A 17356-nucleotide genomic window follows, 5' to 3' on the forward strand; every position below is an offset into this window, starting at 1 on the left:
TGACTGATAGCAAAAACGAATGCATCTCTTTTAAAGTTTATTTTAGTCCATTGAGAAATACACGTCCTAGTTGGCAGTCAATGTGTAACGTACTTAATTTTTAAAAATAAATTGCAGGTAAAAGGCGATCCTTCCAAGAAAGAACTGAAGAAAGACAATGATGAGAAATCTAGCTCCGGTAGGAATCCTGGAGAAAAGAAGATGACTTCAAGCGACAAAGCCAGCAAGTAAGAGCCTGATCCTGGAACTTTTGTGTAACCAGAATTTGTTTGGAAAAAACATGAACCCAAGTGCTGCTTCCTAGCATGACTATGTGTTCCCTCTTTTTAAAACAAAAATAAAAAAATGGTTTATTAGCAAAAGCTGGATTCGGCAACCTATATAAAGTATGCAGACTGAGGAGATATGCATAATACTGCTCTTGCTAGACAAGACAAAGGGCAAGGAGCTGTGTAGCATTATAAATACTCACTCCCACCTACTAAAAAACTTCCTTAGTCACCTCTCTGGTTTGAGATTTCAACCTTTTCTGCCCATGTGCATTCCAGCGTATTTGATAACCATCTATCAATAATCCATCAGAACCAAAAACTTGCTTTTTCTTCAAATTATAGTTATACAGGCAACCCCCGATTTTCTCAAGGGTTGTGTTCTTGGTCCCCACACACATTAGCGGCACACATAATCCTGCCCCATTCCACTTCCATTCTGCCCTCTTCCAGGTCCAAAAGGACCCACACGTCAGTCACCGCCTGTATATAAAACATACAGTAACAAAGTTATTGTGAATTTTACTTTGCTCACTAACTCAGTCCATAACTCATAAATTCAATCCATTTAACTTGGTAACTGTAATGGCTATCCAAAGTCCTTCCCACTACTAAACAAAAATTTAGTTTCTCAGAAAGTGAATTCTATACCACCCCGTTTGTTACCTTTTTTAGGACCCTCTCCAAAAAGGAGGATAAGAAATCTGACAAATCTGAGAAGAAAGAAAGCAAGGATGGGAAGAAACCTGAAGGCAAAGAAGAGAAGAGTGACTATGGATCCAGTTGTCCTGCTCAAGACCCTGTGAAAACGGCAGAAGAAAAAAAGCGAATAAGTATGCATTGCAGCTACTCTCCTTACAAACAAATCTCCATCATGTACTTGGGTCCCTACTATATTATGCTATTGCTTTTTATGCTGATGCTTTGAAAAGGATTAGGCTGTATAGTCATACATTTTTCAGGCAGTGAGCTGGCATTTTAACAGGTATCACCTAGAGTTTCTCTTAATGTTAACAAATCTGCTTTGAATATTTTAGAGTGGAGTAGTTAGTGTTAGGCTCACTTGACACAAAACGGTGGTGCAGGGGCAGCGCCAGTCAGAAAATGGTGGCATATGAAGGCAGAATTTGGCAGTCAGTTGAAAATTACTGATGCCACTTTCTACTGATAATCTTACACGCCTTTGGAAATTGCTAAATTCTTTGTCGCAGTGTTTTCCTTGTAGCAAGGAGTTCTATGGTTCAGCTTTCCTCAAGCTAAGGACAGACATTTGCAGTGGAGGTATTGTGATTTAGCCTCCCCCTTTTCAGCAGAATTTGCTGATCCAGAAGTTCTAAATGGGGAAGGCCTTTTCTTTTCCACCCTCACATGCTCTTCAAAGTGTTTTTACCCATCTCCTGTAAATTCTTCTCCCATTGCCCCTTTCTCTTTTACTTTATCCACACGCATACTGTAGTGCCAGTTTCTTTCATCCCTCCTCCCTGATTTTTTTACTTTCACTTCTTCCTTCTATAGCAGCTTCCCTATCACACCCTCTTCCATTCTTATTCCCGGTTTGTTTGCTATTATTTAATAGCAAACTTTTCTCTCACTTTCTAATTTCCTCTGGCTCTTTCTTCCCTCTTCTCCCTGCTCCTCTCCCCACCCTGCACCCCAAACACTTCTGTCTCTTGGCCACTTTTACTCAGCATGCAAAGAGTTGCTGGTACTTGTTCCTCCCAAAAAGCTGTGGCAGGACTGGAAGGCAGGAGAGGCAAATAAAGAGGCGTTGGGCAGGCTGGGTGCCCACCTGAAGATATTCCAAGGCCCACTGATTAAGAAACATGGATCTAGAACAATTAGCATGGCTTCTTGTAAAATCCAAACCAGTTGGCCTTTACATCAGAAAAATTACCTTTAAAATCTTTTTTTACATGTTCCTGGAACATGTACAGACTTAGCAAAATGGCTTTTGTGTTTTTTGTTATGTGAATAATTAAGCATGTAATTTATCTTCCAAAGGTGTAAAAAGTCCAAGTCATATGGTAGTCCTAGACCAAACAAAAGGAGACCAAGTTCACACCAGGACAATAAGAAGGGGACGGTTTGAAAAAGTAAGTATTGCTCAAAACATTAGTCTCTGTAGCCCCTAATTCAGTTTATGTGAGAGTTGGTTTTAGCTGAGACAGAGGAGTGATGGAGTGCTTTGTCACAAAGGAGACTAGCTAACCACAATTTGACTTCTTTCTGAAGCCTGGGCAACTTATAAGGCAGCTCTCACAGCAAAGTTTGGAAGTTCACTTGCAAACAGTGAATTTTTGCAAAAGTCTTGATTAAATGCTGCAGTCAAGATTGCTATGCAAGCATCACGCCTACCTCCTTTGAGCTTGGCTCTTCTGGAGAAAGATTTGACGGGGCTCTGGAGTAGGAGGCACTTCCCACTTCCTCTTAGAGCCAGTCTTTCTCTTGCTGCCTCTGTAAGCAAACTTCCGTTTCACCTAAGACCCTGTCATAAACTGTTCTTAGTGGGAGTTTGTTCTTTATTTTACAGAGAAAGGGAGCTCTTGGGCATTGGGACCCTTCATAGTCCACAAGAAGCCAGATGACTCTTGGCATGCTGTAAACATGTAAAAGTGTCCCTAATTCTCATATTTATATAAAAACACTTGTCTCCAGCCACCTATGTTAAGGAACAAAGAGCGTTTTCTTCAAGACAAAATGAAGTTCAGAGACTACCGGGGCAGAAAGGACATACTGCCTTTTGAGAAGATGAAGGAGCAGAGAATGAGGGAGCACATTGTTCGGCTAGAGCGAATTCGCCGTGCTGTAGAGTTACGAAGGTAGGAGGGATGCTCGATACTTTGTTGCCATCAAGCTTCTCAGGTGCTTGGGGAAAACAACACCTTGAAGCCAAAACTAGACTCTGGCAGTTGGACTCCTGTTTCCAGGCATCTCATTGGCACTGAGAGAGGCAGGGATGATCCGCAGGATGGAAGTGGCGAATGGGAGGAGGGGTGCTTAACCTTTTTGTCCTCCCAAGTTCTAGACAGGGAGAGTTCATGGCAAGCATGTAGTCCTATGTAGCTTCACCCTAATATGATGGTTGCTAGTGGAAGAGGAGAAGAACAAAAGGTGACACCAGTGAAGTGCAAGATGCTTCAGAAATCATTACTCACAATGATGTGGGAGAGAAGAGAGAAATTGCAAAGTGCTAAACTGTTTTCTGCACAAGTGCAGTTACCCCCACCCCAAATTGCACACTCTGGAGGAACCCCATGCCCCGTTATAACAAACCCCAGAGCATCCCTCAGAGCAGGTTGATGTTACTGCCATTGTCTGTAGAGAGTTCTCCGCCCATCTTGCTCGCCAAAGCACAAGAATCTGGCAAGTGTATTCTGCAGTAACTTTTTCAGCATTGCCGTAACCATCAGTCGTGTGGCTAACGAAGGAAGTCAAGTCCCAGAGGAGCACCTTGTTCACTTGTTGGCCTTGGGCCTAAAAAGGCTGCCTGCAGCTGCCCCAACTTTGAAGCTCCCGCTTTTTGCAGGCGAAGAGAAATTGCCGAGCGAGAGAGAAGAGAGAGGGAGCGCGTCAGACTCCTCCGTGAGCGTGAAGAGCGTGAGCGTTTGCAGAGGGAGAGGGAGAGGCTGGAAATTGAGCGGCAGAAGCTGGAGAGGGAACGGATGGAACGAGAGCGCTTGGAAAGGGAGCGTATCCGTATTGAGCAGGTGGGTTTCCCTCGCTTTTATTTTCTGTTGCTTGCAGTCTTCTTTGAAGGGTGTTGGCACTAGTTCCCTGGTAACAGAGACTCCCGCCAGGTGCTTTCTCTGTCACGTAGAACCCAGGAACTTGTCTGCTTCTTTACATAGTTGAACTTTCTGGGATACGTTTTGGTGCTAAGGTGCAGTTTCTGCCATTGCAACAAAATATGCAAATTGAGCCAAGTCTGCCTAGTCTTAATTAGCACAACTTGGTCCATCAGTAATGGCATGATGGGAGGAACCGGTGGGGACCATGAAGAAGGATATGAGTGCAGCTGAATACTTTTTAGTCTTGGATTGTTAGGTTATGTGGTTTCTGAGGAGGGCTGGTAACATCAGCATTGCACTTTGTGTTGAAACCCTTTCAAAACACCAGGCACATCCACTTGACTGCTCCTTTGGACCACTTTGAGCTCTTGTACAGTGGTCAGTGCTAATTCTGCTACTTCCCCAATTGTAGCTGAAGCTCTATGGCAGGGATGGGGCACCTGCGGCTCTCCAGATGCTGCTATACTACAACTCCCATCAGCCTCTGCTAGCATGGCCAATGGTCAGGGATGATGGGAGTTGCAGTCCAACCTCTGGAGGGTCACAGTTGTTCCCCATCCGTGTCCTCTGGCCTTCCCAGTGGGTTAACTTCTTCCAGTGCTCTTTAGAGATTCTTTCTCTTCTCCTGGCTAGGAGCGTCGCAAGGAAGCAGAGCGGATTGCTCGCGAAAGAGAAGAGCTTCGGCGCCAGCAGCAGCAGCTTCGTTACGAGCAGGAGAAGAGGAATTCCCTGAAACGGCCTCGGGATGTTGATCACAGGTAGTGCTTTTTTCCTTTTCAGGCTGGATGCCTGCTCCTCTGTCCCATTGGCCCTGACAAAGCAGAAAACGAATAAATGTGTGTGTCAGCTTGGAGTCCTAACAGCAGTGTGTCTCTTCCCCACCCCATTAGGAGAGAGGAGCCCTACTGGAATGAAAGCAAAAAGATTTCCTTGGACACAGATGCACGTTTTAGCCATGGGTCTGATTACAACCGGCAGCAGAACCGCTTTAGTGATTTTGACCACCGAGACAGAGGGCGATACCCTGAGGGTTCCGCAGTGCAGACTTCCTTTGACAGGTATGCTTGGGGATGATGGTCACAAAAATATATTCTGATGTTGTCGTGATTCAGTAATGGAAGGGTGGCCTCAAGTGGAGCAGACTTCCTCAGGAAGTTGTGGACGCTCCTTCATTGGAGGTTCCTAAGCAGAGATTGGATAGCCATCTGCCATGGATGCTTTAGTTGAGGTTCCCGCATTGCAGTGGGTTAGAGTAGACGACCCTTCTATCTCTATGATTCTAAGTCCCCCACAATCATTTTCAACCTGGAATACAGTTTCCACCATTCAAATGTGTGTTCTCTTAGAGAGGACAGGGTATTCTGATTCTTAAGTGTGATCTTAGAAATAAGTTATTATTACAGCTGGGAAGTTGCTGTTTGTTACACTAGTGCAGGGGTCGGCAACCTAAGCCACAAGCGGCCCATGGGGGTTGTTTCACCGGCCCATGGACCCCCGCCGCCCGCTCGGTCAGCTCCCATGCACAGCATGGAGCAGAGCAGGGACTGCCTTCCACGACGCTGGCCAGCTTCCCATTGGCTGCAGGAAGTTCCTGCAGCCAATGGGAAGCTGCACACGCCTCCTCCGCACCAGAAGTAGCGCCAGAAATAGTGTTTGTGCATGCGTGCACGCACACACTCTGACCCACTGAGGCGTCTGTGGGACCGTGAACCAGCCCAAGCCACAAAAATGTTGCCGACCCCTACACTAGTGTGTTTTTGGGTAATGGGAAGTGTAGTCCAACAATATCTATAGCAGAGATGGGGAATCTGGTGCCTCCCAGCATTGCTGGATACCAGTTCCCATCAGCCCCAGCTAGCCTGGCCAGTGATCAAAGAGGATGGGAGTTGTGTTCCAACAGCATATGAAGGGCACCAGATTGCACATCCCTGATCTTGGCTAAGAAATAGAAATAAACATGCTCTGAATAAAACATAGTGACTGCCTTGGATTCTTTTCCCTGTATTTCTGCTGTCTTTTGCTTTCAAAACTGTTCATGTGGGTCTTTCAACCGTAATAAAGAATGTGTGTGTGATCTTGGGGGCACCATATTGGCTAGCTGTGCTAGGCTCTGATTTTCAAGATGATAAGTTTGCAGTGTGATCTGAAGCATGTTTACTCAGGTGGCAGTGGGATTTACTCTGGCACAGAGGAGCGGATCTGGTAGATTTCTGCATGGATTGGCGAAAGTGACTCTCAACTGTTAAACAATAGTAGCAACACAAAAGTTCCCCCCTTCTAAATTAGCTTAGTTCTGCTAGTATCAATTCTATGATTCTGTGATACTGAAAATAAATTTCTGGGCTGAGCATGTGCTTACATTGCTCCTAAATACTAGCTCTTAAACACCCCCCTCCCGAGCCCTGATTGATGGATTTCCGCTTGTAGGCTCAACTTTGTGCTTTACTAGAAGCCCTAGAAGTCTCCCCACCCTCAGGCTACTCCGGTTACTTGCAGCTGTATCCCTAATATCCTCATAATGCAGTCCTCATAATGATAAATTAAGCAGCAAAGCACCTTGGGGAATGGCGGGCAGATGCTGTGCCAGACAGAGAACCAGTTTAGGGAGTGACCCTTAATCTGGAAAACTCTTGGCTTTCTGAACAGGCGGGAACGATTTGTCAACCAAAGTGATGGGAAAAAAGCTCGGCCAACCACAAGGAGGGAGGAGCCTGGGTTTGAAAGATACCCAAAAAGCTTCAGTGAATCCAGAAGAAATGAGCCCCCTCAGCCCCGAAACGAACTCCGTGACAGTGACCGGCGGGAAGTGAGAGGAGACCGCGATGAGAGGAGGACTGTGATAATCCAGGACAGACCTGAGATCCCTCATGGCCGTCACCCACGAGAGGCTGGGACCAACTCATCCCGGCAGAGTTCTTGGAAGGGTGAAGGAGGCATCAACCCCGACAAGCGAGATGCCAGGTGATTCTTCAACCTGGGATGTGCAGGTTCATTCCTGCCCAAAACTTGGGGTGGGGATATGTATATGTGGCTGTGATTCACCAAGACAGAACAGGTATGGCTCTGTTGCCCTTTCTTCAACTGGAAATTCTTCAGAGTGTGGGATGTGCTGGGTAGAGAGGGAAGATCTTGCTACTTTGCCCTGGCCCATTTGCAGCCTGTCACTTGTGCATCAGCCTGGCTGTGTAAGAATCAGAGTGCTTTTGCTCAGTATGTTGCCTGTTCCATAAGAGGCCTTCAGGCTCATTATATTTTGATCCTTGATATGCTCCAACACATTAATACTTAATTTCTAACCTAGATTGCTTTTAACACACCTTGGGTGCCATTCTTGGCAGTGAACAGCATGACTTGCATGTGCCTAAACTGAGCAAATGCCATGTTAAATGACTGGGATTCCATGTCATCTTCTATTTTGCATACTGGTGAGCAAATGGACAATAGAGGCCCTTCAAGTCACAGTTAGCAAGAACCCTCTTGAGTGAGGTGATGCAGATTTCCTTGCCAAGCAGGGGTGATTTTCTAAACCTAGTTGGGACAGGCCAAGAGAACTCTAGAGTTACTTCCCTTCCCCAGTCAGCAGGAGGCAAACTAGATTGCTTTATATTTTTGGCACATTTAGACTGCAGCCAGTCAGCTAATGGAAACACATATGGGATTGGCTGGAAGTGCACAGATAGTAGGAGAGAATTGTTTGCACTTCCACAATTTGAGGAAGGCAACTTCAGCCCTTTATTCTAAGGTGTTAAGAGCAATGAGTAAAATGGAGCCCCCCAATTCAAGGTGTGAATTCTTACTTACCGTACCATGTTGACTCTTTCCTTCCGCAGAGAGAGGCCAGAAAGATCAGGCCGAGAAGTCTCTGGACATACTGGGAGTCGTAGCAGCACATCTGGCTACGGAGGCCGGGAAGCAGAGCGCAGTGTGATGGAGCGTGGAAGTGGGGGGCAGGTAAATGGAAGGGGGGCTTTGCTCACTTGGTGGAACGTGGCAGGGGGCCATAATTAACATGCATATTCTGATTAGGAATGTGGTGATTGGTCTTTGTTGCATTTTCTGCAAGGTCACTTGCGCAGAGGGAGAGGCAAGGTAGTTTTCATCTGCTAATTTGGGGTCTAGTTTCACTTCATTTGTATACCACCTTCTGGCCAAAATATTTGACCCTTTAGGCAACTGATACTATATTGCTACTACGTTCTTTAAAACCCCATCGAAATAATGAAAATGATGACTCACTAAGAGAAGCAGAAAACTGTTCACTTAGTAGCGTGAGAAAAACAGAAGTGTCAAAGCAAAGCAGTGAGGTAGCCAAGTGGGTTGATGGTACCAAATGTTTCAAGATAGCTGAAATAAAAAGGGATTGTGAGGCATTCAGAAAGGCTCTCTCTAAACTGGCTGAATGGACAGTAAAATGGTTATCATAATTCAGCATAATCAAGTGTAAATTGACAGGCGGTGGGGGTGGGAATCTTAACTCTGAATTAATGGAGACTCTTGAGAAATGAATCCCTGGGATTGTAGTGGATAGCTGGATGAAAATGTCAACACTGTGTGGCAACTGGAAAAAATGGATTTCCTGCTAGGAGTCATTAGGGAAAGAATTAAAAATAGAACTGCCAATATCATACTGCTGTCATACAAATCTGGTGTGACCACATATGGAGTACTGTGTACGGTTCTGATCGCCTCACTTCAAAAAGGATATTGTAGAGTTGCCAAAGTTTCAGAAAAGAGCAACCAAAATGATCGTGAGGATGGAGCAACTCCTTTATGAGTAAAGATTACAACAGACAAAAGAAAGTACTTCATATAGTGCATAGTTAACTGTTGTAGTGATGGACACCAATTTGGATGGCCTTTAAAAAGAGACTTAGACAAATTATTTTTGTGTTCTGCCTCCCCTGTCAAAAGCAGTATGATTCTAAATGCCAGTTGCTGAGAATTGTATGTGGGGAGAGCAATGCTGCACTGAGGTTCTGCTTGCTTATAGGTCACTGAGAACAGGTGGCTGGACTAGATGGGCTTTGGGTCTAATCTAGCAAGGCTCTTCTTACGTTCTGGGCACCTGGTGAGTGAATGGCAACCGGGCCTGGCAGACTTCGTAGGGAAGGACATTGAGAGGATGGACCACCAGTGAGGGAGCCCTGCTTGACGCAGCCTCTGAAAGCTGTTCTGACGCAGAGTCTCCTGGGGTGGCCCCCACAAATGGGGAAGTCATTTTATGGAAAAGGCTTTTCCAACTTGCTGTGCCCCCAGATTCTTTAGGGCTGAAAAGTCAAGACTTTGCATTGCAAAGTTTGTCTGGCAACCAGTACAGAACGCACTGTTTCTAACAGCCAAACTGCTGCCTTTTGACAGCCTGGTGGATTGGGGTGGTCACTGAGCCCAAGTTGGTGACTGCTGTTTGATCGTATGATTGGTCAATTGCATTTATATCCTACCTGCTTCTCCAAGGAGCTCAAGGTGGTGTACATGGTTTGCCCCCACTTCAATTAATCCCCACACAAAAACCCTGTGAGGTAGGTTAAGGCTGAGAGGCAGGTCACCCAGGGAGCTTCATGGCCCAGTGGGGATTTGAACCCTGGTCTCCAAGGTCTAGGTCTGACAGTCTAACTACTACACCACAGTAGTGTGTATCTGAAGAAGTGTGCATGCACACAAAAGCTCATACCAAGAACTAACTTAGTTGGTCTTTAAGGTGCTACTGGAAGGAATTTTTTTTGTTTTTACTACACCACATTAGCTCTCGTTTTTGTGTGAGTAAAACCTTGTCTTGCCAGGCCACTGTTGTCTGCTCTGTGCTTCCTGCCTTCGCTTGATTTTGGGAAGAGTGATTATTGTACAGTAGAGTCAGAGCAGATGGAGGGGAATGCTTCACCTTTTCCCTGGAGAGCCACCTTAGGCATCACACTCTGAGGAGAAATCCTCAACATTAGCAGTTGCTTAACATGGAAGTATGGGTGTCCAGTTGAACAGAAGTCCTCTTTTCCCATCTCCCCACCCACCATAGTCCCTTTTTTTTCTTCAGAGAAAAAGCAGGGACAAAAATGTGCATTCCTCCTAATGGGCTGTGCAAAGTACTTTGCATGCTAACCTCTCGTTATATCCAAATTTGAGGTTTTCTTAGTGCAACATCCAAGACACAATGCATGCAAACTCAGAATATCGGTGCAAAAAGTGCACCTATGTGGGTGTTGTCCTTTATAGTCCAAGGACTGAACTTGAGACAAATTGAAAGCGCCTGATGTAGAACATGATTTCCTGCTTTTGTTGGCTCTGCTCCTCTGAAGTTCTTCCGAAAGAGCTGCGAACCTTCCCAGGATGCACATCTAGAGAAGGCTGTACTGGAGCCAAGTGTGTGCAGCTGTTCTTCCTTTGGGTCCGTTTAGGAAACACAAGTCAAAAGGTGGTGGCACTAGCAAAGTAACCTCCCGTGTCCCTTTCTGGAAGCTGTGGCTGGATGGTTACGTGGGAGCCGGTTGACTTTAAATCCTTCGAAGACAGAGGTCCTCTGGCTGGGACGGGGCGATATGGGATTGAGGGGGCAACTCCCATCTCTTGCGGGGGTGCAATTAGTGCCAGCATCATCTGTTAAGAGTTTGGGTGTAATCTTCAATACCTCCCTCTCTATGGAGGCGCAGATTACAGCTATAACAAAGGCGGCATTTTTCCATCTCCGCCAAGCTAAGCAGTTGGCTCCTTACCTCTCTCGCCCTGACCTAGCCACTGTGATCCACGCGACGGTCACCTCCAGACTGGATTATTGTAACTCGCTCTACGTGGGGCTGCCCTTGAGACTGACCCAGAAACTCCAGCGGGTGCAGAATGCCGCGGCGAGACTCCTTATGGGGTCTTTGCTGCGAGATCATACTCATCCAGTACTATACCAGCTGCACTGGCTCCCGGTGGAGTACAGGATCAGGTTTAAGGTGCTGTTTTTAACCTTTAAAGCCCTATACGGCCTAGGACCCTCGTACCTACGGGTCCGCCTCTCCTGGTATGCACCACAGAGAAACCTACGGTCTGCAAATAATAACATCCTCAAGGTCCCAGGCCTCAGAGAGGTTAGGCTGGCCTCAACTAGAGCCAGGGCCTTCTTGGCTGCGGTTCCAATCTGGTGGAAGGCTCTGTCACAAGAGACTAGGGCCCTGCGGGACTTGACATCTTTCCGCAGGGCCTGCAAGACAGAGCTGTTCCACCAGGCCTTTGGCAAGGGCACAGCCTGACTCCCTCCTCTGGCAATCTGCACAGAATGTTGCTTAATGGTTGCCATTAATTTGATTTTAATTAATTTTATAATGAATGTTTTTAGAATGTTGGATTATTTTGATTGTTGTTAGCCGCCCTGAGCCCGGCTTCGGCTGGGGAGGGCGGGATATAAATAAAAATTTATTATTATTATTATTATTATTATTATTATTATTATTATTATTATTATTTCTAGCATTATAATGAAGATCGCCACGTGGTTGAGCGGCATAGCCGTGACGCTGGACCAAGGAAAGAATGGCACGGGCCCAGTTCACAGGGCAGCAGCTATCATGACACAAGGCGGATGGGAGATGGCCGAGCAGGAGGTGGCATGATGTCTCCCCACTCAAGGTACCTGTGACGCTTCTTGCTTCCCCACACCCTAAAATATCACACTTCTGAGGTTGCTTCTAAAACTCAGCTTTACATATAGGGCTGAAAAAAGGTCAGATTCAGATTCAAGGAGCACCACCTGATTGGTGTGCTGGGGTGCCCAAGTTTCCATTAGGACGGTGTATGCCACCCCCTCCCCATAACTGATTCGGAGCCCACTTTGAATTGGCCCTGAGCTCTGGATTTCAGTCTAAAAAAGAAAGCTTCAGAACTTGCATTGGGACACCAAAATCACCATTTTCTTTACATGGGTGTGAGGAATTTGTTTCCTGCTTGGCAGGGGGTTGGACTCGATGGCCCTTGTGGTCTATTCCAACTCTATGATTCTATGATTCTATAAATTTGGAGACATGGTAGCCCCTATAAGAGGGGTTTAACTCTGCCACATTTCAGGCAGGTGGTTTACTTTTTTACTCTGGATCACCCCGGATCTCTGAGGCAATGCAGGATTGGGTACTCTGCCCCCAAGGCTGGCACAAATCTGAGTTGCCCTGATTGAGGGTGGGATTCAGTGCAGACGTTGGAACTCTGTTCCTAGAGAAATTGGACTTGCTCCCTCCTTGTCCTTCTGTCAGCAGGTGAATACATTTTTATTCCAGCAGATCTTTAGGAACTGGCTGTTGAAGGAATGGTTGGTGCTGTGGAGTTTTTAATGTTATCATCTGTATTTTTTATAGTTTTTAATAGGGTTTTTTTTCCTATTTGTGTTCAATTACTGTTAAATGAATATCTAGCCTATGTTTTTAGCTTTTTATCTTTAAGCCACTTGAGTCCCAGTCTAGGAAGAAGATGGGATAGAAATAAATGTAATAACAATAATTCCTATGACTCGGTGGAAGCTTGGCAGTACAGTTGAGTAAGCTTTGCAGAGAGTTTCATGACCGCATAGAATATTGTCTGAATCTAGTTGGGCTTTGGAAATACATGAAACTTAACTACTCATATTGTTAGTTTGTAACCATGGTGTGCTCTGGATAAGGAGAAATCCCCTTGGGCCTGAGCAGATAAAGCTTGACCAGTGAGGAAATTGGACAGAGGCCCTGGGCCTGGGACCTTCTCCCGTGTGTGTGAGGCAGACACAGACATTTCTTGGGCAGCATCTGTATAGGTCACAGTATAAGATCCAGGAGTTCGGTTGGGCATCTTTTTAAAGCTGAACATGATTGCGCTGAATGTTGTCCAGCATGGGTTGCTAGCTCCCTGATGCACACTAAGGAGTGTTCTGTCTCAAAAAAAAGTCGCTGCTGTTCTCTCAGTAGCCTGCCAGTCTCACCGCACGGTTGAGTGGGAGCTCCCCAATGTGTCAGCCTTGACACCTGTAACAAGATCAGGTTGTGAGAAATTTGCCTTGCTCTGCACTCACTCTGGATAGTGAGACATTAATTCCTCTGAAATTCCTTCTTTTTAAACCTGCTTCTTTTTCCACTTTTATTCCAGTAATTCTTCGCCCATTAATAGAGTTGTACAGATTACGGGCAGTTCCATGCCGAGGGGAAGTGGTTCAGGATTTAAACCGTTTAAGAGTGGACCACCACGAAGATTCTAAGCCCGCTGACCTGCTTGCCCCCACCCCTTGGTTTCAAGATAACTTATTGGAAATCTTTTATGAACGAAGAAGCCTTGGCTAAGAGAACTTGTCTTTTTTAATTTTACCATAATTACTTTTTCCTCTTTTTTGGAGGCATTTTAAATAAGTTAGGCTGTTTGGATTTTGGATAGTTCATTGTACTTTTTTGATGAGCATTTCCCCCTGTAACACTAGGAGCTCTGAATTTAATTGGAACCAAACATGTGAACCGCTGTACAAAGAGATGATTTGTTTTGCACCCAGTAGTTTAATTTACAATTTAGCTCTGTGATGTCAGGCTTGAAAATTAGGTACTTACCACAAAACACACAGATAACCCAATTGTACATTAGAATGGGTAGAGAATAAGGGTTGGGTTGGTTGTTTGATTTCTGGGTATTATGTAACCTATTTTTGGAGAGTTGTTAAACTGAGTGGATCTGTATCCTGGCCACTGTATCCTTTTGAAATAAAGCTTCATAATCTGTATTGCCACTTGTACAGTCTGGTTTGTTTGTCTGGGAAGCTGAAATCGGCTGGTCCTACGCAGTAAATCATTCTAGGAGTAACTCTTTTCTCTGTTCCTGTCACTGAGGTAAGATCACAGTAAAAACAGACACATTAAATTAAGCAATGTTGTAATGACATCTGAAAACTTTGTGTGAAAAGTGCAGAATAAGAGTCTTCCTCTTACTTGGCCCCTGCCCCGTTTCCCTTCCAGCAGCCCCACTCATGCCTGCAGTAATGGAAATGGCCAGACTCAGATGACATTGCTAAAAAAATTAAGACTCCATTTGCAGCAGAGTATAGTGGCCTTAAGATTTGGCTGTGTTCTGCTCTTGGCCTTCAGCAGCCAAGCTGGGGAAGTGGCTGTTCACATATGTCCTCTTGAAATCTGCCTCATTCTTAAGGTACATCCCATTTTATCTGAAAGATTTACTTGGGTGATATACAGAAAAGTACCCATAGTCTACATTTTTCAGTATTCAGTGCTGCAATGTCCATTGTCAAGGAAAGCTGGATTCTCTACCCTGTGTAAATTAGGCATATTGGCACTTTTGTCCAATTTTACATTTGTTTTTACTCTTTTGCATAAAAGCACAATGATTCTGGAGGAAGGGAACAAGGAACGCAACAAAGCACCATTGCTAACTTCTGGTCTAGAGTGTTCAGGCATTTATTTAATTTTAACATTTTATATACTGCCCATAACAAGAGCTCTTTGGGCAGCTTAGAATTTAAAAAAAGTACAATCAAAGCATAAAAATAGAAATACAGCATCAAATTTAAGTTATATAGTATAACAGCAAAGGCATTGTTCAAACATTTGAACAAATTTTAACCATGAACACTAGAAACTTGAGCTTAAAGTTAAATGAAAACTGGAATGTGAACTATCTAATCAGTATCCTGTTCTCTCATTTGTCTGTACTTCTTTGATACCATGGCATGTACAGCCTTACCCTGATTGCCATTTTTCCAGAAATTAAAAAATATATATCACGTGTTTCCATTGGGTGACATTCAAGCAGGCTAGCAACAATAAAACAACTTAAGCAACAGCAAAATAGTGCTAACAGAGTCAATACAAACAGCAATTTAATTACACCATCTCGCATTCCTTTAAAGTGCTGGGTTCTTGCTGTTTGTGTGTTTAAAACTAGTCAGGTGAACACCTGTAGGCGCTATTGTAAAAACCAGAACCTGTCTTGTGTTCCACTTCTTCTGCAGCCATCTGGATTTTATATAGGAAATGATGTAGGTGGGCCAATTTGTGTGGAAGGAGATGGTTTTTAAAGAGCTCCTACTTGCAAATGTTTAGGGCCTAATTATGCTACGGAAAAAGCAATCCACCAGTTTTCATTCAGGCCCAAGTTCTTGCATACCAGTACGCTGCTTGTAAACAGTGTAAAATACCTATGTAACATCCGGGGGGGGGGGGGGGGAATCTTCTATACACTTGGCCATTTTCATTCCTAAATGCCACTCGGGTAGACCTCTTAGACAGCTGCAAAAAAAAAGTGTCCTGTGATATAAACGTCAGCCCACATCAGAGGCATGTCAGGTTTGTGTCCATTTATTCTTAAAAATTATTCCATGAATCAAGTGTGTTCCAACTTTAAAATAACCCCACATTTGGCATGTTTAGCTGTGGCCTCTGCCCTGTACAAAAACCAGCAAACACTGTGTTAACCATATCTTCAGTTGCACAATAAAGGGGCTATCAAACTTAAGGCTAGTAAGATAGCTGTTCAAATGCTTACATATTTAAAATAAACTTCATCAACTCCAGCAGCTTTCCCATAGTGGCAAGCTCACAGGAAGGCAGTGGCCCTTTCCAGTAGCTGAAACGTTGCCTCTGCCCCTGAACCTTTGTTGTTTCAACATGAAAGGTGGACTGTAACTATGATAAAATGTCCTTTATGAATTGGTTTGGATGCATTTTTAAACCCTTCTAAGATGACAGACATTACCACACACATCTTGTGGCAGCAAACACCATAAATCAGCCTTCCCCAATAATTATAGACACCATCTCCTACATTCTGATGGGAATTGTCTGAAAGGAGAGCACCAGGTTGGTGGTGTCTGTAATTACATTATTGAGGCATTAAGGAAGGTTAAATTTCCTGCTAAGTGATCCCAGTTTCAACAGAATATATATGTATACACACACATCCCTACTGCTTTCTGTACCTCATCCATATAAACCTGTTATGAGCCTTATTTACTTTTTCTCAACATGAGTTTTGGTAAAGGTAAAGGACCCTTGGACAGTTAAGTCCAGTCAAAGGCGGCTATGGGGTGTGGCACTCATCTCGCCTTCAGGCCGAGGGAGCTGGCGTTTGTCCAAAGACAGCTTTCCAGGTCATTTGACCAGCAGGACTAAACCGCTTCTGGTGCAACGGAACACCATGACGGAATCCCGAGTGCACGGAAACACCATTTACCTTCCCGACGCAGCAGTACCTATTTATCTTGCTTGTACTGGCGTGCTTTTGAAGTGCTAGGTTGGCAGGAGCTGGGACAGAGCAACGGGAGCTCACTCCATCGCAGGGATTCAAACCGCCAACCTTCCAATTGGCAAACCCAAGAGGCTCAGTGGTTTAGACCACAGCACCACCTAGTTATTTTAGAAACAACAACACACACCATCTAGTGATGGAAAACACACTGGTTCTTCAGTTGTTGGAGTCTCTCATCCACAGGAATCACTGCTAGTGGCCTGGGATTAGTAAAGAGGCATAGCTTGCTCATCCCTTCTCTAATAATTTTGGCTGGTATCTATGCCTACTTCAGCTTTCTGTCTTTTGGCATGTCTTTTCAGTGGAATGTGTATCAAGGAAAAGCCTACTGATAACTGAATATGAACACAGCATTCAGCATCCTGCAAATTACAGCTTTGCCTTTTCAGAAAAATATTAAGGCTCTTGCCAGACTTTGGGCCAGCAAGGGAAACTGCTTTCAAGGAATGTTTCTACATGCTGTAGATGCAGATTTTCAGCTGGAGATCTATCCCTCTGCTCTGTAATACATGTGGCTATAATTGGGAAATTAATCCTGAAGGCAGCCCTGTATCGTGAACTTTTTGATGTTTGACTTTCCCCCCTTTTTTTGCTGGAAGCCTTGTAGAGTGGCTGGGGAAACCCAGCCAGATGGGCGGGGTATAAATAATAATATCCTGCACCTGCTGGCAGCTACCTAAAACTAGAGCTGGATTGCATGGTGGGCAAGGTCTTGTTTATGGCTGCAAATTGCCTGTAAGGGAAGCTTGATTGCTTTTGAAGCTACAGCACCCACCCCTTGAAGCTACCTTTTAGATCATAGGATTGACATTGTTCCACAGGTGTCTCTGACCTTGTTTGTGTAGGTTCTCTTAGGTTTTTAATAGTTCCATTGAGGAGGATGTAGGCTGAAGCAATTAAAACACACAATTAGCAGGATGCTACAGTACAAGTTCAGCAAGGGCAAACCAGACTGTCCCCCTATGGGTTTTGTTCTTTGCTTAAATATTCCATGAGTCATTTCAGCAGTTGAATCAATTTTTATTACATGAGGAAGTCACTTTTAAGACTAATAAAAATTAT

At 44.7% G+C, this 17356-nt stretch overlaps 1 protein-coding gene across 1 annotated transcript in view; it reads left to right on the forward strand.

Moving 5' to 3' along the window:
• SLTM (SAFB like transcription modulator) overlaps positions 1-13757 on the forward strand; it is a 39064-nt gene extending 25307 nt beyond the window's left edge. The window contains exons 11-21 of the mRNA XM_028707060.2: positions 118-227; positions 945-1102; positions 2271-2362; positions 2925-3088; positions 3796-3976; positions 4691-4815; positions 4948-5115; positions 6704-7018; positions 7888-8008; positions 11502-11659; positions 13139-13757. Coding sequence (XP_028562893.2) covers positions 118-227; positions 945-1102; positions 2271-2362; positions 2925-3088; positions 3796-3976; positions 4691-4815; positions 4948-5115; positions 6704-7018; positions 7888-8008; positions 11502-11659; positions 13139-13247 — 1701 coding nt within the window. The 3' untranslated portion in view covers positions 13248-13757. The remainder of the gene's footprint in view (positions 1-117; positions 228-944; positions 1103-2270; positions 2363-2924; positions 3089-3795; positions 3977-4690; positions 4816-4947; positions 5116-6703; positions 7019-7887; positions 8009-11501; positions 11660-13138) is intronic.
• Positions 13758-17356: the final 3599 nt, after the last annotated feature.

Source organism: Podarcis muralis, chromosome 14 (assembly GCF_964188315.1).
Source record: "Podarcis muralis chromosome 14, rPodMur119.hap1.1, whole genome shotgun sequence".
NCBI lineage: Eukaryota > Metazoa > Chordata > Lepidosauria > Squamata > Lacertidae > Podarcis > Podarcis muralis.